At 37.6% G+C, this 22,016-nt stretch overlaps 4 protein-coding genes across 5 annotated transcripts; 2 read left to right on the plus strand and 2 right to left on the minus strand.

Annotated features, from left to right (window-relative positions):
* Window positions 1–7,682: 7,682 nt before the first annotated feature.
* Window positions 7,683–12,046, plus strand: LOC112294849 (protein NRT1/ PTR FAMILY 8.1). Of its 2 annotated transcripts, none has more exons than XM_024545772.2 (6): window positions 7,683–7,943; window positions 9,382–9,532; window positions 9,664–9,881; window positions 10,085–10,647; window positions 10,816–10,912; window positions 11,028–12,046. In XM_024545772.2, the coding sequence occupies exons 1-6, from the start codon at window positions 7,941–7,943 to the stop codon at window positions 11,775–11,777; spliced, it is 1,782 nt and encodes a 593-aa protein (XP_024401540.1). In that variant the 5' UTR covers window positions 7,683–7,940; the 3' UTR covers window positions 11,778–12,046. The 2 variants fall into 2 exon arrangements, with proteins under 2 accessions (XP_024401540.1, XP_024401541.1); XM_024545773.3 differs by having other exon boundaries at window positions 7,771–7,943; window positions 9,744–9,881.
* Window positions 12,047–12,683: 637 nt separating this feature from the next.
* Window positions 12,684–14,149, minus strand: LOC112294285 (protein phosphatase EYA). The gene is made up of 4 exons (XM_024544578.3): window positions 13,973–14,149; window positions 13,576–13,669; window positions 13,274–13,414; window positions 12,684–12,961 (listed from the first exon to the last, which is right to left on the minus strand). Exons 1-4 carry the CDS (start codon window positions 14,147–14,149, stop codon window positions 12,684–12,686), a joined length of 690 nt encoding a protein of 229 aa, XP_024400346.3.
* Window positions 14,150–16,229: 2,080 nt separating this feature from the next.
* Window positions 16,230–16,965, plus strand: LOC141046410 (uncharacterized). The gene is made up of 2 exons (XM_073540169.1): window positions 16,230–16,282; window positions 16,527–16,965. Exons 1-2 carry the CDS (start codon window positions 16,230–16,232, stop codon window positions 16,963–16,965), a joined length of 492 nt encoding a protein of 163 aa, XP_073396270.1.
* Window positions 16,966–18,838: 1,873 nt separating this feature from the next.
* LOC141044343 (uncharacterized) lies at window positions 18,839–20,572 on the minus strand. The gene is made up of 2 exons (XM_073540489.2): window positions 19,143–20,572; window positions 18,839–18,938 (listed from the first exon to the last, which is right to left on the minus strand). The coding sequence occupies exon 1, from the start codon at window positions 20,331–20,333 to the stop codon at window positions 19,407–19,409; it is 927 nt and encodes a 308-aa protein (XP_073396590.1). The 5' UTR covers window positions 20,334–20,572; the 3' UTR covers window positions 18,839–18,938; window positions 19,143–19,406.
* Between the last annotated feature and the right edge of the window lie 1,444 nt (window positions 20,573–22,016).

Here is a 22,016-nt window from a genome sequence, read left to right on the forward strand (position 1 = left end):
TAGAATGCAACTGGATGGAGCTTCTTATCTTCACTCATTTGTGAAAGCACAACTCCCAAAGCAAAATCTGAAGCATCAGTTTCTAAATAGAAGGCCTTTGTAAAGTCTGGATGTACCAAAATTGGAGTTGTAGTAAATGCTGTCTTCAAATCTTGAAACGCCTTCTCCGCCAAAGGTCCCCATTCCAACTTATCCTTGCATGTTAATCGAGTGAAAGGAGCAGCAACTTGAGAATAATTCTTGATGAAGATCCGATAGAAGTTAGCAAAATCAAGAAAGCATTGTACGTATCTAACCGTCTTCGGAACCTCCCAAGACATGATTGCTTCTACTTTCTTGGGGTCCATCTTCAAACCTTCTGTAGTCGCAATGAACCCCAAAAATTCCATCTCCGTCTGGTGAAATAAACACTTTTCTAATTTGGAATATAGTCCTCGCTTGCGTAGTTTCTCCAAGACCAAACGAACATGCTCCTCATGCTCTTCCTCGTTTTTAGAGAATATTAGAATATCGTCCAAGTAGATGACAACAAAATCGTCGAGGTGTTCTCGAAAGATGTCATTCATCATATGTTGGAAAATCGCTGGAGCATTGGTAAGACCAAAAGGCATGACATTATATTCGAAATGTCCATACCTTGTACGGAATGCTGTCTTCCACTCATCTCCTTCCTTGATTTGTACGAGATTATAAGCTCTCTTTAGATCAATTTTTGTAAAGATCTTTGCACGTCCAAGTTGTTCTAAGAGACTAGAAATCAAGGGTAATGGGTAATGATTTTTCTTTGTTACCTTGTTGAGGCCTCGATAGTCCACACACATCCGTAATGATCCATCTTTCTTCTTTACAAATAAGATGGGTGCTCCAGCTGATGATTTTGAATGACGAATGAAGTTCTTGGCTAGATTCTTATCGATGTACTTTCATAACTCTGCCAACCCGTTTGCGATAGATTGTAGATTGGGCCAAAAGGTGGTTGTGCTCCTTCTTGCAAGTCTGGCACAATCATATGGTCGGTGTTCCGGTAGTATGTCAGCATTCTTCTTTTGAAACATGTCTTCAAAATCTTTATATTGCTCCGGTATACTTGCTGTTGAGATCTTCTCCTCGATAGTTGGAGCCGCATAAATGACAAATGGAGTGCCTTCCTTAGATGATCTTATAAACGCTCTTGCTCCAATGAATAAAAATTTCTTTTTTCGAGGTTTTTTACTAGGTTTTTTCTTGGGTGGTTTTGTGGGAAAAGTCATCTTTCGCAACCTCCAATCTATCAATGGATTATGTTTTTCCAACCAAGAAAGACGAAGAATAATAGGATTTGATGGGGTTCTAATAATATTAAAAATAATATGACTACTATGGTCTTTAAACATTACTTCTATAGGTTTTGATTCATGGGTGATGCTACCAGACAATAAAGGTCGTCCATCTATGACCTCAACATGAACAGGTTTTGATTTTTGTACTAAAGGGATCTTATGACGCTTTGCAAATTCTTCGTCTAAAAAACAAGCAGATGCTCCTGAGTCTAGTAGTGCTAAGGTTCTCAGTTTTTGAGGGCCGATAAATAGAGGGATTGTAAAACAAAGTGCAGGTTGGGCAGAAAGAAAGGAACCTGATTGTTGTTGGGATATTTCATTGTCTAGTCGCACGGTTCCTACTGTGGCTGGGCATCCTCATTTTTCTGAACAAATACTCCCCTAGTCTTGACTATACCTCGATTTTGCTTTTTGGGACAGTTTCCGACTTTGTGGCCTTCTCCACCGCAATACAAGCATAAATTTTCCTCCATACGTCACTTTTTTTCTTCTATAGTAAGAGATTTCATACGTACCGCATCAATTTGCATGTCTTCCACCTCTGAATGCAAATTCACACTGCTTGCCGACATAGTTGGAGCATGGCGAATTGTATGTTGTCTTGAGCGTTGGTCTTGGCGACGTTGGAATAGGCGATTATCGCACTTCACAGCTTGGCTAATGGCTTCATTGAGCATTCGTGGATCAGGAAGAGTTAACAGCAAATCCTTCACATCATCTCTTAAACCCCAATAGAATTGACTCATCAACGCTTCTTTATCCCAATTGATGTCGCATACTAATTGCCTGAAATCCGAAGCATAGACTGATGTAGAACGCATCCCTTGTCGTAGCGATCGGATCTTTGTTGTAGCCCATCGAACCTTATCGTGTTCACCAAATGCTTTCGCAAATGCTTCCAAAAAGGTTTCGAAGTTGTTTAATATGGATGATCATTTCTCAAACAAAGGAGCAAACCATGATAGAGCTTGTCATGTAAATAAGGTTCCAACAAGCCCAACACGTGACTCCTCCATTGGATATCGTTCGGACTGTAAAACTGTTATCAACCTGATTTGATTGACGAATCTTCGAAACTTGGAACGTGTTCCATCAAACTTATCTGGAAGGCTAACTCGAGGCTCCTTATGTTGTAGAACTAGTGGTTCTTGTCGAACCTAAGGTAAAGTTGTTTCTCCAAGTGCCGAAATTTGAGGTTGGTGTAGTTTAGATTGTGCTATCCCAGATACTCCATCATTATGAAGCCTTGCCACCACTCTTTCAATCTCTGCAGTTCTCTGTGATAACGTAGCGAGGGCATTCATAATAGCATCTAACTTAGACTCCGAACTTTCTGTCATACTAATGTCTTGACCTCCGGCCATTCTAAAAGAAGGACAAAAATGACCCTATAAGAGGCAATATTGGTTTATAGGAAGGTAATCTACAACCTATAAAACGCCTTAAGAATTTCAAGAAGAGGGGTAATCCACTCTCTCCAAGAAGAATAAGACTCCAATATTGTAACAGAAGAAGTATCAGTTTAGAGGAGGGTAATCCGCAACCTCTAAAAAATGCTAGTATACCTTCAAGTAGAGGGGTAATCCACACTCTACTAAGAAAGAACTAGCTCTGATATCTCAAGTTAGTGTAGTCTCGACAAACTGTCACGGACACAAAATATAGACTTGAAATCTAACAAGAAGTTCAAGAAGAAGTGGAAGAACTAGATTAAACAAATGAGTACAAGAACAACACCAGAAAGGTGAGCTAGAACTTTAAGAGATGTGTTGTCGAGACTGAAGAACTCTTCAGCCTCGATCCCTATATATACTCCTACTTAGGAAGCTTCTCGAGCTACTTCTATTAACTAGGAAGCTTCTAGAAGGTTCTAGAGGCTTCCTTTCTAGAAGGTTCTAGAAACTTCTCGAGCTACTTCTATTAACTAGGAAGCTTCTAGAAAGTTCCAGGAGATTCCTTTCTACAAGCTTCTAGAAACTTCTCTTCTAGAAGGTTCCAGAGACTTCCTTTCTAGAAGCTTCTAGAAACTTCTCTCTAAAAGGTTCCAGAGGCTTCTCTTCTAGAAGGTTCCAGAGGCTTGTTTTCTAGAAGGTTCTAGAAACTTCTCTCTAGAAAGTTCTAAGGAATATGTGCCTAACAATGGACTATTGAATTGAATCTAGGATTTATCTAGTATCAATTGTTGTATTTTTATTTAAATATTTTGACACTTGTGTTTAGTTTTTTACAAGCTTATTATTAGTTGGGATGCAATTAACTCTTTAAATATCATGTCCAAGTAGCCTTCTTATAAAAAAGCATTGGTAGAAAAGATTAAAAAGTTCAAATCTAATAAAAAAATCTTCTATCAAAGAACCACTCAAATTGTGCCTAAAAAAGCCATTTGATGGAAATGCTTTACTGCTTTGGTATTGTAGCAAAAGCACATAAATTTCAATGCATGATAAATTAATTAATATTATATTTGAGTACATTAATTTGAATGGTCTTCAATTGCTTCATCAACAACAAAGTAGTACAATGATGACAAAAACCTTGTCATTAATGGCAAAGTGGTTCCATAAAGATAAGAATAGTAAAGAAGTCTAAAGATTTGAATATGTTGATATGCCTCTAATTTTTTATGAATTAACTTTGTTAACATTTTTCATTACTATTGTCAAACTAGCTTCATTTTATATAATACATGTATTTGAAGCATGCAAGGAATAGTATTGTATTATAACACAAACATTGTTTAAAAGACAAAAATATCCAGTACATTATAGAAGAACTTAATTATATAATATAGTAAAAAAATATGGATAAAAGATAGGGAGGTAGTAAAAACATTCAATGCTAATATTGTTATTTTATAAAAAGTGACTTATACTTTCTTTGTAGGACCATAAACAAGAGAAAATAAGATAGATTAGAAAAATTAGTATAATGGGCATCTTTAGATACAATAAATAGTAGCTTCTAGCAAAAATTATCAAAAAAAAATTAGATATTAATACTTGATTGTGAACTTAGATTGAAATCACACCTTAAAATAGAACATTGTACACCTACGACAATTTTAAAGTTCTTTTGATGATTAAAAAAGTAAGATTAGAGAGAAAAAATTAAGAAATTTATTTCAGTGATTTTATGAGATTTAGATGGATATTGACTTTGTAAGAGCTTTGCTAAGTCAAAGATGTTTTAGGTGATTTGGGATTTTGAGAAATAAAAAAGAATTTATAATTTTAAAAATTTTGTGAGAATAATAGAAGATTGAAAACTAAAAATTTAGCAAATTAAAAATATACTTGTTGTAAATGTGTTTTGTGAATTTGAGTTTAATCAAACGATTAGATCAAAAGCTATTAAAATTCGATTGGATTACATCTTAGAATTTGGATTTCAAGGACTAATGAGAGTTTCTTTGATCTTGAGCAATTTGCCAATTGGATTGATTTTTTTTTTATTATTATTTTTTTTTATGAGAAGATAGTTAACTTAGTTTGCTACATCTTTGCCAATTTTGAGAAAAAATAAATAGTGTAATAAAGTATTATTGTTGCTAATAGATTGACATTAAGATAGAAAAAAGAAGACAACCAACATCAAAACAAATTAGAAGCTTTTCATCTAAGTCACCAAGTAACTAGTCCATTTTTAAAGGAAACATCATGTACTACAACAATAGCTATGAAAACTCCAATAAAGTAGTTGATGTCATTACAAAGTACCAAAATATCCAAAAAGAGATATTAAAATATTTATATCCTATATAACTTATATATAAAGGTTTTTTTAATATAAAACAGAAAATCCCCCTATTTTTATGTGGTGATTTGCTATTGAACCATTAGTCTACTTGACTTTTCTTAAAATACATTTTTTAATTTATTTTCTTCCTTTACTATCCACTACTTCAAAATTTGAATTTTTCTTCTATATTTTTTCCATCTAATACATCCCATTATTATTACTCTTTATTACAATCCACAAAAAAAGTATGGATTGCAACACAAATATTTTTTTAAAATAAACTTTACAAAAAAATTTGAGTAGTAACCAACAATAAGTACCTATAAACCACTTGTGTATACATTGTCATATAATATGAATTTTTGCTTGAGAATGCATTGGACACCTAGCTGTGGAAGGTAAATAGAAAATGCAACAATAAAATCTTATTAAGCCTAATAGAATCCTAAATAAACTCTAAATAATTTTTAACAACTTTTATCAAATTTTAACTAATCCAAAAGATATTTAAAAGAAATTACAAAAGAAACATAAAGAAGCCATGAATTAATCTTAAAGAAAAATAATAAAAAAATCCTAAAAAATATAAAAATAAAATCTTTAAAGAAACAGTAAAGAATATTTTAAAAATATTTAAAATAGAAATTCTAAATAAATCTTAAGTAAATCCTAGATAAATCCTAATCAAATCTTGATGTAGCCTTAATCAAACCCTAATAAAACTTTAACAATAATAAACAAATTTTAACAAAATTTTAATCAAATCTTAAGTAAATTCTAATAAAATATTAAACAAACCTTAAACAAATCTTAATCAAATTCTAAACAACTCTAAGAAAATCCTAAATAAATATCAACTAATTACTATAGTTATTTTAAAACTTCAATAAATATTAATTGAATCATTGATCTTAATTGAAACTTTACTTAGATTTCAACCTACATGTAATTATCAAGCACACAAAATTTGAGAAGAATCAAATTCATTGATTAAAAGCAAAGCTTCCAAAACCTCTCAAATATTGGTTGCCATCCTTTTTAAACTTGAACGTTGATTTTCTAACAACAATTTTCCATTTTTGAACCATTCAATTACTTCAAAATTTGATTGGTGTTTAGATTTCTAAGTCTAAATGGCTCTCACTAATTTTTGCTTCAATTGAACAAGCAAATGTTGCAAGATCATAAAAACTCTTATTGATCCTAAATTTCAACTATCCGAGACCATAATCCACAAAAATTCTCATGACCTTCAATTGTATTGCTTAATTGACATCAAATTCCTCATATACATTTAAAACAAGCTCAATGACAACTTGACAAATTTTCACTTGTAAATATGCTTTAATACTCACAAATTCATCAAATTTGTAAACTTATTTTTATTTCTCAAAATCTAAATCCATTGAGTACATCCCTCACTTTGAAAAGTCCTCAAAACCTCAATATGCCTTTAAATCACATGAAATCAAACCTCAAAAACCCTTTCACAAATTTGCTCTCAAATTCTACTCTCTAATCAACCAAAAAACCCTAGAGTCATTGTAGGTGTGCGGTTTTGTACATTGGAGGTTTAATTTTGACCTTGCTTTACAACCAATTCTCTCCAGATATCAATTCTTCATATTTTGAGGTAATTTTTGCTAAAACCTATTGTTAATTGTCTTCTAAAAATGCTTATATCAATAATTTATTTTATTTACTTTTATTTGGTTCACTCATGCCCCTATAAAGTAAGTAGAAGTCTCTTCTTCAAGAAGGCAACATTAGCATTTATTAATTTTTATTATCTCCTTATCTATTATTTATATTTCTAAGACAATTTCCTAAAATATTTTCATTTAAGCTTGTCAAAAATTTACCTAAAGTATTTTCATTTGAGATATAATATAATCTTTATTTTCTTCCTTCACCATATAGTCATATTACCACAAGACAACATAAATCTAGCTAGAAGTAAAATCTCAAATTTCAAATGATTACACAAAAAACAACAAAACTCTTATTTATGACGTTAGAATACTTTAAACTGTGTCAGGTCCTTGAACCAACTCATAGACTTTGTTAAAAACCATGCTTGTATAAACCTAAAATTGCTTTGAAGAATCTAAAAAGATTCCAAATGGATTCAAAGTCCACCAATGATCGGCAAATTTTACAACAATGAAGGCGGTGGTTTAACCTTTTTATGGACGGTTTTGCTCAAGTCTACGACTCAATTCAGGGATAAAATGCAAAAAGTGCTTTCATCATTTTTATCAATTCAACCACTGCAACAATTCAATTTTTTTGTTTATCAGAACCTTATTTCTCCACAGAACCTTATTTCTCCGTATTTCTCCACAGAACCTTATTTCTCCATATTTTTCCACAGAGAAAAAATAAAAAATTTCCAAAAAAAAACCCCCCGAGATAGCTGAAAAACCTTAAGTTGACGGTTTAAGATATTCCTACGTTACAGCCTCTCTATGTCCGAATCCCCCCTTCCCAATGTCAACGAGACTGTACTGCAAAAAGCGAGAATTCGAATCTTATCACGATTGGTGCCTTGGAGGTTGCGTGTGTCTGAATCGTGAAATGTGGCCCGCAGTGCAATGGATTCAAACACACGCACAGCCTCGCTCCAGAATAGACAGACGTGGGGCCGATTTCTACAAAAGACAGCACCCGGCAACCATCAGCCCTCCTCCGAGTTCGCTGCAGTTGTGTGTGCACGATTGTAGCTCAAGGCGACGAGGGGTTTGCCATTTTTGTGCTAGAAAACACACACACCTCCTGTCGCACCCGACCTCATTGTGAAGCTCACTCGCTGCTTCACATGTCGAACTTGCATGGGTCTGTAGCCTGTCCAAATTTGTAGGCACCAGAGGGATTGCTGAAGAAATGGTAGTTCCCCTCACTCTTTGTCGTATTTCACCTGCTCGCAGTGGGTCGGACTTTCTGTACCCTGAAGGGTCTGATCTGTTTGGATGGTATTGAGGGATAGAAGTTGAGATTTTACTCTATGTGTGGCCTGTTCGTTTTCCGTTGCTTTCTTGCGCTCGCGCAGCCGAAAATGCGGGGTTAAGCCAGCATCGACTTCGAATGGCTTTCTTTTGCTCTTCTTGCGACCGGTTTGATGAAGTTTGTGTGTCTTGGTTTTTGGTGTGAATCGCAGTTTCCAAATAGAATGGGCTGTCGATTTCAACCTAGAATTGGGTAGGAATCGTTCTGCATTTTGTTAGACGCTTCGTGTTGAAGAAACAGGAAGCTACGGATAAGAGGTGGCTATATTGTTCCTGAGAAGAGTTTTCACACGATTGAATTGCGAAGAATCCTCTGGAAATTCGTCAGTTCTTTTTGTCACTCCTGTGCATTCATAATTTTTCCATGTGAAAATAAATTTCAAGACACTGTTGTGTAATTGATTCGGTAATTGTGTAGAAAATGTTTTGGTCGATGTAGAAATTAAATTACTGTTGAGGATTTGCAGCTTTTTTCAATTGTTTCAAAGCTTAAGAGCGAAAGAAAGAATCACATGTTGCACAGAGCGCAGCATCGGAAGGACAAAAATTTAGAAGCAACTTTTACAGCTATGCATGAGCTCTGTGCAGGTTAATCAAATTAGTATAGGAGTTTGCAACTTGACTTGGTAATTGGTAATTCTTTGCAGTTATAATGTGGATAGTTCTTCTCTATCCAACTTGTTTCCAGTTAAGTTCTTAAATGAACCAAACCTTCTACCAATAAATCCAAGTCTCTTCTCAAACACTCAGGTTTTCAATTCAGAGAGAATCAGCTTCTGATGGGTTTAAGAGTACTTTTTTTAACCTGGGTAATATCGAAAACGTATATTAGTTGATTTAAGGCCGGGATATCCATGCTGTTGAAAAACTTTGTTTAGTGTTAAATTATTAATGATAGGCATCTTCTGGTTTTGAAACCTTATTGATTTCATTTTCCGGGGTTTCTTTTGAGTCGTTCACCGGCAATCGTCACTGCCGTTACTTCTATGGATAATACGCAGAGCTCAATATTCAATATTTTGTTTTTAATTTTAATAACACCTGTTTAAGGAAATAATAGAGCTTATGGTAGCTTGCTTTCCTCCGAAACTGAGACCTGAGAGCAGTGCTTTGCTGTTGGGTGTTCTCTGAGGTCTCTGGTGAATGTTCATTCAATTTCGCGGCACTGAAAATAAAATTCCTCCGGATATTCATAATAATGTTGTCTTAGACGACTTGGGTATCTAAATGTTTCGATTATGGTTGGTTTGTATTATTACCCCAAGTATTATTACAGAGATCAGCTTGACTGTCTAGTTTTACTATTTTACTTTGCACAGGCGGATGAGGAGGGGAGAGATGGAACTGATGTAACATCTTCAAGCTGGCGTAAAGATGAAGAGTATACCAAAGATGGAACTGTGGATTTCCGAGGACGACAAGCCGTCAAGGCGAGGACTGGAGGGTGGAGGACATCATGGTTCATATACTGTAAGTTTGGAGAAAATGGAGATTTAGGATTGGTTGTTAGGGCCAGTGTTATAAATATTCTCTTCCTAAAAATAGATAAATATAAAAAATGTGAAACGAATCCCTGAATGATTGTGTGGTAAATCAAGCAGCGAATCAGGTGTTCGTAAATCTTGCCTGGTATGGGTGCTCCACCAACCTGGTCACGTACCTCACGTCTGTGATGCACCAGAGCAACTCTGCAGCAGCAACAAATGTGAGCAACTGGAATGGAGCTGGCTACGTTACTCCCCTTATTGGAGCATTTCTGGCGGACGGCTACTGGGGCCGATACTGGGCTGCCGTTGTCTGCTGCCTTATTTATATCATTGTATGTTAAAATTACCCACCCTTGCTACAGATTTAACAGATAGGGACTGTTCAGAAGAGATTATCCACGAAGCAGAAATCCTGTGCAGAATGTGGGGTTGATTGATGCATCATTTCTTAATTTATGCGAACGACTGCAACAAAAATCAGTTTGTAGAGATTATTTTAAACAAATCCTAATGTATCGATTTTCTTTTCTTACAGGGCATGATCTTCCTTACATTTTCGGCTTCTTTAAGATCGTTAAGACCCCAGCAATGCTCCACTGAAGATGTGTTGTGCACCCACTCATCTCTTGGGCAGGCAGCCTTCTTGTTCTTCGCATTGTATGTGATTGATGTTGGAGCAGGGGGTGTCCAAGCTACGGTGACATCCTTTGGAGCTGATCAATTCGACGAAGAAGATTCCAAGGAAAAAACACAGAAAACCTCCTTTTTCAATTGGTTCTATCAGTCTACCATCTTAGGAGGGCTTTTAGCAGCGACCTTTTTTGTGTACATCCAAGACAATGTTAGCTGGGGTTTGGGGTTCGGAGCTTCACTAATCGCTGTTATCATTGGTACCATCTCCTTTATAGCGGGAACTCCATTCTACCGACACCATCCACCAGGTGGTAACCCGCTTACTAGAATCGGACAAGTGATTGTTGCGTCAGCTAGAAAATGGCACCACAAAATTCCGGTTGGCAGCGAACTCTACGAGGTTAGAGAAGTAACGAACTCTGTCATTCAAGGAGGCCGTAAAATACGACACACAAAAGAGTTCAGGTACGGATGGCAATCCATTCGTGTCCTTGATTCTTTATTGCCGAAGAGCTCTTCAATTTTGATTTTCTTTTCCCAGCAAGGACCTCAATGGTTAGAGTTCATGATGGCTTTATTTTTTGATGTTTGTGACACATTCTTCAGTTTCTCAGTTCTCATCACATGTGCCAGGTTTCTTGACAAAGCAGCCGTGGAGATGCAGGGGGACAGGATCAATGAGAGCCATGTGGACCCCTGGAGGCTTTGCACCATTACCCAAGTTGAGGAGGTAATTTAACTTTAAGAAGATCTTGCACGAATGCCTCGATGTTCTCCAAGTTTCTGGATTGTTATGCCCTTCACCCCTCACGTTAGTAATCATGCATTCATCTGTTCTGCTGCAGGTTAAAGTTGTCTTGCGGATGATTCCCATTATGATCACTAGCGCTATGTTCTCCACCGTGTACAATCAGTTGTACACACTCTTCATCATCCAAGGATCATCTATGGATCTGCGAATGGGCAACTTCAAGATTCCTCCTGCATCTCTTTCTGTATTTGAGCTCTTAAGCGTTACTGTTTGGGTACAAGTTTATGACTTTGTTTTGATACGATTTGTCTCTAAATTCACTAAAAATCCTCGGGGCTTCACAGAGCTTCAACGCATAGGAATTGGGCTCTTCATCTCAATCTTCGGCATGATAGCAGCCGCTCTACTTGAAATTGAACGTTTGAAGGTGGCGCGTCATCACGGGCTCTTGGACAACCCTGAAGTTCCGGTACCGCTCAGTGTCTTCTGGCAGGTCCCCCAGTTTTCCTTGGTGGGAGCTTCTGAAGTGTTTGGCTATATAGGCATATTCGAGTTCTTCTACGGCGAATCTCCAGATGCCATGCGAGGACTGGGCAGTGCTTTTGCTTTGCTGACAATTGCTTTAGGGAGCTTCCTGAGCAGTGTGCTGCTAACCATTGTCACTCGCATCACGACGAGGAATGGTGCTCCGGGATGGGTTGCAGATAACATCAACAGGGGCCACATCGATTATTTTTTCTGGCTGCTGGCGGGGATGAGCGCTATGAATCTTGTGCTCTTTGTGCTGTGCTCCAGATGGTACAAAACAATCCGGACATGGCGTCCAACGGTCCAAGGCAACTAAATTGCCTTTTTTCATTTTATTTTTGACTGCTGAGAATCTCATTGTGTTTCTACTTCATAGCTGCATCGGTCATTGGTGGCTTTACAATACTGCTATAAATCCAAGACTTTCTCTCTTCGCTGTTTTAGCAGTTCGAAGTAAAGGAGCTTTGAGGAAGGTGAAGCAGCCTAGTTTTCCAGGAAGGTGAAGATTATTTCTGCAAAAGATACTGATTTCAGCCACCTGCAGAACATTTGACTCATGCTTGAATGCCCAACTTGTTTTTGTTATGACCCTTCGCCTTCTTAGCATTTGGAACTATTCTTTTTATTCTTGTCCCTTTTCTAGTGAGTGTCTGTTGTATGTGCAGCATTATGGGCAACTGCATTTCTGAAGTTGATTCTGTAGTCATGGTTTCTTAATTCAGTCTTTCAACTCAAAAATATCCAAAATTATGGTAAGATAAGAAATTCAAGTAATGCCAATGTTTCTGAATCACAATAACAATACTGATCAATACCAAGTTCTTATTAAATGAATATAATTTTTCAAAATAAAATACACATTATATAATATACTATAACAATATGTTTAATTACTAAAATATTGACATTATTTTATGTAACTTTTTCCTGATTTAATTGAATTTACGGTGTCACGAGTAAATTTCTATATATCCTAGTTGAAATGCATACAACAATAACTTGAGTCTTATAAAATCAAAACTTGATGAGTACAGATTACACATACGAATTTCCCTTCTTTAAAAATCATACATTTAAATATTTAAAGCATACTGCGCAGTGCATATCCTAAACTGTGATAGAACTGAGTGCGAATTTCAGGGTAATATATATAGGCTATTTATAGGTGACGAATCAAGGATGCTAGGTGAAATAAATACGTATATAACATTTATTGTGTCATTCAATTGGGTAAGTGTCTGCGCTGTTGTGAAGTGCCAGAATCCCAGTACGTAGCTCTCAGAACTTCTTCAACGGTTCTCTGTGATAGTATAGGTAACTGATAAGGAGCGTCTGGATCAGTGCTGATCTTCACGAAAGGCCATGCAAGAACCCGGGCAGCGTTGCTCTCATCAGGCCCATCGCCTTTGGCACAGAACTTGGGGAAATTGTCGCTGCTTTGGAAGCGATCACGGATCCATCGACAGCATTGGAGTTTTCCGACTGCTCTTGAGCTGAAAACTGCGTCACGCAGGTGTGTCAGATTATGGAAATCATATCTGGTGACAATGTCAAATGAATATTTTGTGCCATGAAATGCTTAAGTGTTGATTCCCTTTCTAGTAGAATAAACTTGGTTAGAAGCTCACTAAGGAGTAATGGTCTTTTTAAGTAGCACTTAAGTTTTAAAGACATCCATGAATTCCAGTCGATATCTTGCGGACTAAATACGAAATGTATAGAGTTCAAGCGTTGTGGGTATACTGTTTGAAGGGTTGAAGAACGGATTGAGCTTGTAGAGCAAACATTTCACAATACTTGGAATAAGAGTACCAGACGTAACAAGGAAATTGTATTGGTTGGCAGGCACTGTGTCATCACATCTGCCGCTTCCATCACCAGAGAGTGTTTCTTGAGGCTCGTCTTGCAACGCAAGCTGATTCATCCGCTGAAGTTCCTCGAGCTTGTGTCTTCCTGGTCTATCAATGCCAGACAAGTCTTTGCATGAGATAGACTGTTGATTGATAAATGATTTAGCACAATCTAAAAGGACTCTCGGTGTTGTAAGCACAAGACCATGGTTGGTTTGCCCAGATGCTGATGAAAGATGGCATGGTCTGTGAAGCAAGGATTACCTGCGGAAAGCCAGCCATCAGTAAACGCATCAGTGGCTTCATACAAATCACTCCATTCCTTCGCTTGTTCTGGACTTAAAAGGGATTCCAGGCCCTACAAAGAGTATTGTCAAAACTAGACAACTTCAATGCCCAGACAGTCGTCAAGACTCACTGCGCCTGAGGCAAAATTTCAGTTCGCTGATTACCTTACCATTCTAAGAACAGGTGTTATCAAAATGTGATGGAAAAGGAGGAAGATTTCCTGCAACATCATCTCATAGAATTTGCTAAGCGCAGCACAGAGCAATCGATGATCACGCATGCAACCCCACACTTGATCACACATCCTAGACCACTTAAATTCAACTACAATCTTATGATGAAGATATTACAAAGATTTGAGAAAAGCATTGACCTGATCGTATAGATGGCTGATATATCGATGTAAGTAACTTAATTTTCGCAGGTTGTCATCATCTAATGGTGCCTTGAAGCTGTTTCCCTTACACTCGTAGTCACTAAGCTCAGCCCCATCGTCGTATTTCTCCAACGAATTCACGTTTGAATGATTGTACTCTTCCACCTGAATCATCCTTATAGCATTGGATGACATACATTCTATTTTTGTGACAGGGAGCAGCTTTTGTCTCTGATACAAGCTGCGTTTTACTGGTGACGTCCAACTTCTCAATCCAAACTACTGCTTGAAAGCCAGAGATTCTGCATCGTGTGCAGAACTTACTATGTATGCAGCGCACTGCTTATTCGAAATAACCATTCAAAGATGTAATCTACTTCAAATGGTATGTTACTACTTTGGTTGATTATAGACAGTGCATGAAACCAACAGCTGTTTTAAGTAGAAGCGAGCACAGCTTACCTGCTTGAAGAAGAAATACTCGTCCCACACATCCAAGATAAGTTGTTCCCAGCGCCGACCGAGGAGTTTCGCCTAGTGGCGATCCTTAAAACCATCAAATATGTCCGCGTATTCCCGGTCTAAGAGAGTTTGAAAAATACTGAGAGTTTCATCCAAATCCCACACAAACACCGTTGGACTTTCAGCGGTTGTATTCATGTGATGACTCTGTTCAGGGATACCAATTTTAGGATGGATTCCTCCACATGGTCTGCGTCCATTTTCTGCAGATGCCTAACCTACTTTCTGTCAGGTATATGTATATCAATAACTGAAGTTCATGAAAATTAGAGTTGACATAATGTGTTCACTTCATCATGGATCTTTTCTAAGGATGTCACGGAGTTCATTTTTCAACGACGGTGGGATGGAGCCAACTTGCAATGATAAATACACTCGGCATCACTATTCTTCAGAGATCACTAAGGCCAGGAATAAACAAATGAATTAATAAAAAGTGTTCCTACAACATGTCATAGCAATTTCAAACCCGTGATTCAATCCTAATAAAAGTCTAGGAAGTGCTGTTTAAACCAGATCGTCAAGACTCAGATACACAGGATTTGAAGGAAGGTGATGTGGCGATAGAGGGGAACTCGGGGATTGCAAGTCAAAACATGCAGCGTTTTGATGATGATGAATACTTACCGCCATCACCACAAGACTCGGAGTCCTTCAAAGCGGAGTCCACTTCAAGGCTCCAAGAAGAGCTGCATATTCACTCCGAAGACGAGACAAGAGATCATTAAGGTTTATATTTCACAATTGTAAGCAGTGGTCACATAGAACTACCCTAGAATTCTTATTATGCTCTCTGACTAAAATAAATATAGAATCGTGTCCTAGGAGCAACCAGTTTATAATGTTGTAGTGAGGACGAGCATCAAGTTCATGTTTGCACTGATCTGTTCATCAGCGCATTGTAAAATGGAGAGATTCGCCCTCGAAGACTCCGGCGGTATGGGAATGAACAGAATTCAGAGGCCATCGGAGAATAGTCTAGTCTTTTAGCAGACGGCGTTGCCATGGTAATCGCTAATTCTTGTTTTTATACAGATAGCCTTCAAAACCTCATAACCTCCTCTCCTGCGAATCGAAGATTTCGACAACCAAGGGCTAATGTCACAAGATGTCACCAAAAATAGCCAACCAATCGATCAAAGACCCAGATGAGAGATTCGCCGTTGCATTTCGACATTCATCTGAGCTTCTTTAGAGGATGAAATTAAACTGAATGCTGCCGACACAAACTGAGTGCGGGAAAATGTAAACTGTCTGCAGAAGATAATCAAATCCCAATCGAAGTTCTGTTACCGCCATGGCTATACAAAGTGTTTCATTATTTTTTGTTCACAACGATTCAGTCGGGACTCGATTAGATCCTCTTCCAAGAACTTGTTCAACGATGTCCATGAAGTTGAATCAATATGAAGAGAGCTCAAAGCACTTCGAAGCCCAAATCTGTGCAGGTTCTTCAAGTGATATAAACGTATTAGACCATTGAAAATACCACTAATTATAAATAAAGAAGAACGAATTCTGCTTTGTGCCCACAAAGCCCAAAGAGCAATGTGTCCTTCATACAGTACAGTGGGGTACAGAAATAATTCGAATTTTTTTCTAGAGCACCACTTTTGCTGAAAAAATCTTGTTGTTCAATTGAATGCTATGATCATGTTGGAAGGAATCTTTCCCAGACACTTAGCCATCTATTTTTGGAGTGCAAGAGGTGTCTAATTACATGTAATTAGCCATGTGTCTTCAAAAGCAGATTGCAAATGTGATGATTAATGTGGAAGTGGTTAGGTGAGCTAAAAAATCACAGTTACAATTAGGCATGCATGCAGCCAGCAAAATGGAGTGATAGCATAGAATGCTTGGATGGGGTGACTTATATAATCCATCTGAAGATGTGAAGCACATTGCACTGCCACAGATTGAGATAGTGAAGCACATACAGATTTTAGAAGTGTTCTTTTTTGGTTTTGGACATCGTTAGCTTCAGTGACTCCTCTCTGTTAAACTAGAAGTTGGTTTGTGTTGTTTGAAGGCTTATAGCAAGCACCATGAAGTACAGAACATTGTCCCCTATGCAGAAGAATCAGATTGTGGAGATGAGGAAGGCTGGGATGAAGTGTAAGGACATTGCAGAAGTCTTCAGTGCTCCCTATTCCACCATTTCAACTATCTTGAGTCATTGGAAGGTCCATGGAAGTGTGGAGTCGTTGAAATCACAATGTGGCAGACCCAGGAAGTTGTCTGAGCGGGATTTTTGGGTGTTATGTCGTGCTGTCAGTTCAAATAGAAGGCATACTCTGGTAGAACTTGCAAACTTGGTGAGTGTTTCCCGAACTACTGTTCGACTCTACCTCCGTGAGCTTGGTTTTAGAAATTGTATAGCACCTAAAAAGCCCTATTTGAATGTCAAACATAAAGCAGATAGGCTTGCATTTGCACGTGCTTATGAGAGTTGGACGTTTGAAGATTGATGTAATATTATTTGGAGGGATGAATCGTCATTCGAAACTGGCAAAAATCCACAGCAAATTAGAGTGTGGCAGAAGGCGTACGAAAAATATAATTGGGATTGTATAGCACCAAGTTTTAAGTTTGGACGTAGTTCAATGATGGTTTGGGGTGCCTTTATTGGCTTTGATAAGTCTCCATTGGTCACCATTCCTTCAAATAAGAGATCATCAAGTGATTTTGTCACTATTGTTTATGAAGGAGTATTAATTGGCTTTTATTTCTTACATGATGACCCTGAGCAATTGATATTGATGGAGGATGGTGCTCCAGTCCACCGTAACTCATTGCCAGTGCAATGGAGACGTGCTCATGGTATAGAAAAGTTGTTTTGGCCTACCAATTCACCGGACTTGAATCCAATAGAGAACGTTTGGATGGTTGTAAAAGATTTGCTCAAACATCATAGTAGACCTAATAGTAAGCTAGAAATGATAGAAAAAATTCAATCCGTATGGGATACCATATCTATAGAGTGGCTTCGTACATTGATTTCCACTATGCCTTATAGGATGCAAGCGGTGATTGCAGCTGGGGGTGGTAGTACGAGATGGTAGATAGTATGTAACAAAAAGCTCTCTTGATGTATATTTTCACAATTTTATAATGAAAAATTGTTACACCATGAAACTAGATTCTACTATCTTCGCAATGCACTTTACGGCTCAAAAATGCGTTCATTTTTGAAACTGCTGGAGCTTTTTGAAGTTCAGTGATTTCTAACACTGATTCACTTTGGAAAAAAATTCGAATTATTTCTGTACCCCACTGTACATGATTACCTCCTCTCCGAAGGATCGACCAATTGGTCAAGTCGGCGTCAGCTTACAAATTTGCGGCGACTAGAACAATATCTCCAAGTAAAAGCGTTTAGGAACCTTATACAGACAAAATGGGTTATCATGCGTTTCAAGATCCACTCCTGCATGTATCGTAGAGATCACCTCTACTTGTGCAGATCCAAGCGCACAACTTAATCGGGCATAAATCCCCACATGCTGCGCAAGTCCAAATCCACCCAGAACGCACAAACAAGAGCATCAAGACGAACAGAGAATATATCCTATTTCCCCACAGCTACTAAATCATGGACAAGAGTGGACTCAAATCCTTTAATTTATCAATCCTATCAAGTTTAGCAGAAATTGTTTTCACTCACTAATTTCAGACACCACTGCTAGACGATAACTCTGCGCGCATATGCATCCATAAAATGTGAGTTCTAAAGCAGATAGTAAATATAATGAATCCATACTCATCAGTGTGTGAAATACAAATACAATGAATCCATACTCATCAGTGTGTGAAATGGTTTGAGCGAAGCTTGCTTTTACAGACTGGATGTAGCGGTGCTGCTTTCATCATTATTTGAAACGGTAGGGCCTGCACCCATCAATTACTAGATATCAGTAAGTGGAATATTCTGATTTACTGATACTGCGAAGAAGATGCGTGGAGAATAAACTTCGAATATGAAAGCGGAAACTCGAGGTTTGAAACTTCAATTAAAGCGTGCGAAAGCGTGCATTCGTGAGCAGCTGCGACATTTTGGTGTCGACTCAACGACGCACAGTGTAGAATTGAGCAGGTAAAGATTCTATGAGGATTTCCCTACTCATGCAGATAGTTCAAAAAGAAATACAATATCAAAAGAAAATGAGCATCTTTCAAGCATCGGAGTGAACACTAAATAAGATTCTGCATTGCCAATCACAGTCATCAATCCTCAACTACATTTGTGCTGTAGCTTTACCCTGTACATGCACAAATTTGGGTCTTGTAGAATACAGAAGTAGCGCGATATTTGCTAAAAGAAGGGGGAATGAGGCCATTACGATGGGTGTACTTTTCTTGGTTTTCATTTTTTTCGAAGTTGAATGCATGGCATTGAAAAGAATAAAGACTGCTGGGAACTCTTCAGCGGGTACCTCCAGTACTGCGCAGAGACCAACTATTATTCTATCCTCAGAAAGCTACATAACAATCAGCAATCTACACAATGAATCTTGAACTGTAGACAAATGCAGGGTAAAAAGCCAGAACAGGCAAGTAAATTGTGATGTGCTGCAGATCGTTTCAAAAGGCAAAGGAAAGCATATCAAAGCCAAAGTGGACAGAAAACTTCCAATGTCGGAGCAACCTGCTGTACTTGACTCGGAAGAAACAGATTCATATTCACAAGATTCTTCCTCGTACAAGTATATTCCGACTTCATCCCAATGCCAACTTCCGGAAAACGGTGGAGGTGATACTGCAGGCTCGTTGTCCCAGTATTTGAAGTCCTTGGTCACCACTTCCCTATTGAAGAGAAGCAAAAGCTCGGAGAATCGCCGTTACGCCCAATCTAGGTGCGGTCTACACAAACTGCTGTTCTGAATTTGTAAACCTGTGTGCGACCAATCCCTTACGCATTCAAGCGGGTTTGTTGCAACAAATTCCCAAGCTCAGATTCAGAAGCTTTATCTTTCTGTACAGAACCATCTACGGTTACACTAGTTTTAGTGTCTTCCCATTCACCATCCTCGTCATCTTCACACTCATCTTCGTCTTCAGCTTCGTCTTCGTCTCCATCATCATCCTCATCACAACGGTTATTGTTCCGTTCCAGAGGAGGCATATCATCATCGGACCCATCTTCATAATCCGAATTTCGACTACCTTCTGGGACATCCTTCCCAGCAGTGGCAAGGAAATCATTCTGCACTGCAATCACTTCAGCACCGTCTTTGCACGCTGCATAAGCGTCCAGCAGGTTCCTATTCAAAGATAGAAAAGAATGGCCCCACTTGAACGGACTCAGAACCTGGTCAGCCACTTCACTCTCCCCGCAGATGATAAGTGCGGCAGCCAAAGCCTCCACACAAGTGAGCTTGCACGGCTTACCATAATTCACCGGATTTGCTGCCACTAACCAGGGCAAGAGGCGAGCAGCGCCACACCGCAGCTGCGCAAAAGGGACCTCGTCCAATCCCTTCCAGGAGCAGTCCACTACACCCAGCCCTCGTTCTTTAATTAGCTGCTGATCTTCTCGAGACACGCACTTCTTACCCATGGGGCTCATCACTACTCCTCCAAATCGTTGTTGCACCCTCAACTCCCTCAAATAGCCAAGTCGAGAAAGCTTCCGCCCCGTACATCTCTTAGAGTCACATTGTCCAAAATCCCACATCGCCAAGTGAACTGCAAGATTCTTCCGCGCACCTCTCTCGCTAGATTCACTTGGAGGAGGTGTCGTCAGCGATGGCAAACTCTGCTGATCTTTCTCTTCAAATGGATTCGACCCACCCTTCTGGTTCGATCCACCCTTCTTCACATACCGATTACGCCCCATATCCAAAAACTCTTCACGCCTGAATCTATCCCTCAAATCTCACAGACCTTGCGACCCAATTCGCGATTTCAATAACTTCAATTCGCAATAACTTCCAACAAGTTAAGTCACGTTCAGAAAACACTATTTGCACTAAGACGCTTCGATTGCCTTCAGACGCATCAGCAAGAAGAACCCTCACCCCCAATACCCTAAACCTAGATTTGCATACCCAATATCAAAGCGCACTTGGCAAGTGGCATCACTCTTTCCATGCGACGCGCGTAAGCGGAAGCCATTACTGGACCTTGGAGCCTACGTGGAGTCTGCTTACGTGGCTGATAAGACAGGCTGTGGGCTCTCCACACCTCAGTGTAACCTCTTTATTACTCACTGATCACATATGGACCTTACCACGGTTGTAGGGCCCCCATCGATCAGGCATCCGGGAGATGAATATTTGAAACGGATTTTCATCCAAATAAGTAGTTTAGGTAGGTTTGAAAAAAAAATAGGTCGTATGTTTAAATTTCCAATTTAAGCGTATTCCAAGAAAAGTTTGCCTAAAGGTAAAAGTAGCTTATAGGTATTAGTTACATGATATAAACTAAAAATTTATAGTCTTAGATTTAAGAACATACAGAGAACAATACAGCATTACAAGTACACATTCTAACTTGCACACAAAAATCATCACCAAGTATCTATTAAAATAATTTATATTGCCCTTCAAATCACATCATATCTAACTAATTTAATCTAGCAAGTATTGGATTGAAATTTATTTAAAATTTGATCAAACAATGTAAACAACTATATAAATGATTATCTTTGTTAACCCTCTTTAATTATATTTTGAAATAAACATTAGATTTTGATAATAGATATAAACTATTAAAGGATTTTTTTTAGACCATAGACATAATATTAGAATTTGAAAAAACTAAAAAACTAAAGAATGAAGAAAAAGACAAGAGAAGAGAAGTAAGTTTTTAAGATTAAAATAAAAGAATTAGTAGAGATATCTTAGTTGAGTGTATTCTTATTAAAATTTATCTTAATAAGAATACACTCAACTAAGAAAATGAGAATATAAGTAAGTATTTTAAAAATTTATCTAAGAGAAAGATACTTGTCAAATTAGTTAGCAATACATTAACATTTTTGATTAAAAAACACAAGATATATTGAATAGAATAAATAAAGGCACTTTTAAAAAATATTAATTTTTTTGTTAAAAGAATAAGGTTTAGAATAGAGGGCTTTTGAAAGAAATAATTGACATGTTATATATAGTATGGATTCAAGTTGATATTGTTAAAAGCCCATGTTCCTTGACAATTCATATTATTTGTCATATAGCTATATATTTCTTATGCTTCAAAATCTTGCAATGTAAAAATTTTATGTATAGTTTTTAGAAATATTAAAGTTAGTAAGATTGATATGAAACTAGAACTAAAGAAGGTGATGTAGTGCAAATATTAACCAAGAAAAAAATTAAAGGATTAATTGGAACATAAAAAATTCCAAGTTTTTGAAATAAATTATTTAACTAATAAACTATTTTAAATTGTGTATAATGTACAAATAATTTAAATAGATTTAATACTATGTTAAGCTATGTTGTATAAGATAGAGATTTATACAGATTAAATTGTAGTATATATATGTATATAAATGTAATTAGATTTTACAGCATCT

This window comes from Physcomitrium patens, chromosome 17, assembly GCF_059467195.1.
Source record: "Physcomitrium patens ecotype Gransden chromosome 17, ASM5946719v1, whole genome shotgun sequence".
In the NCBI taxonomy this organism is placed as follows: Eukaryota; Viridiplantae; Streptophyta; class Bryopsida; order Funariales; family Funariaceae; genus Physcomitrium; species Physcomitrium patens.

Bases quoted from the DNA above. Each gene is read 5' to 3' on its own strand.
- LOC141044343 (XM_073540489.2), bottom strand. From the start codon at position 20,333: ATGGGGCGTAATCGGTATGTGAAGAAGGGTGGATCGAACCAGAAGGGT.
- LOC112294285 (XM_024544578.3), bottom strand. From the start codon at position 14,149: ATGATTCAGGTGGAAGAGTACAATCATTCAAACGTGAATTCGTTGGAG. The intron at 13,415-13,575 runs GTAATCCTTGCT...TTGATAGACCAG, and splicing joins TGATGGCTGGCTTTCCGCAG to GAAGACACAAGCTCGAGGAA. The intron at 12,962-13,273 runs GTACTCTTATTC...TGCGTGACGCAG, and splicing joins CAATTTCCTTGTTACGTCTG to TTTTCAGCTCAAGAGCAGTC.
- LOC141046410 (XM_073540169.1), top strand. From the start codon at position 16,230: ATGTGTCTTCAAAAGCAGATTGCAAATGTGATGATTAATGTGGAAGTG. The intron at 16,283-16,526 runs GTGAGCTAAAAA...TGTTGTTTGAAG, and splicing joins ATTAATGTGGAAGTGGTTAG to GCTTATAGCAAGCACCATGA.
- LOC112294849 (XM_024545772.2), top strand. The intron at 9,882-10,084 runs GTATGTTAAAAT...CTTTTCTTACAG, and splicing joins GCTGCCTTATTTATATCATT to GGCATGATCTTCCTTACATT. The intron at 10,648-10,815 runs GTACGGATGGCA...CACATGTGCCAG, and splicing joins CGACACACAAAAGAGTTCAG to GTTTCTTGACAAAGCAGCCG.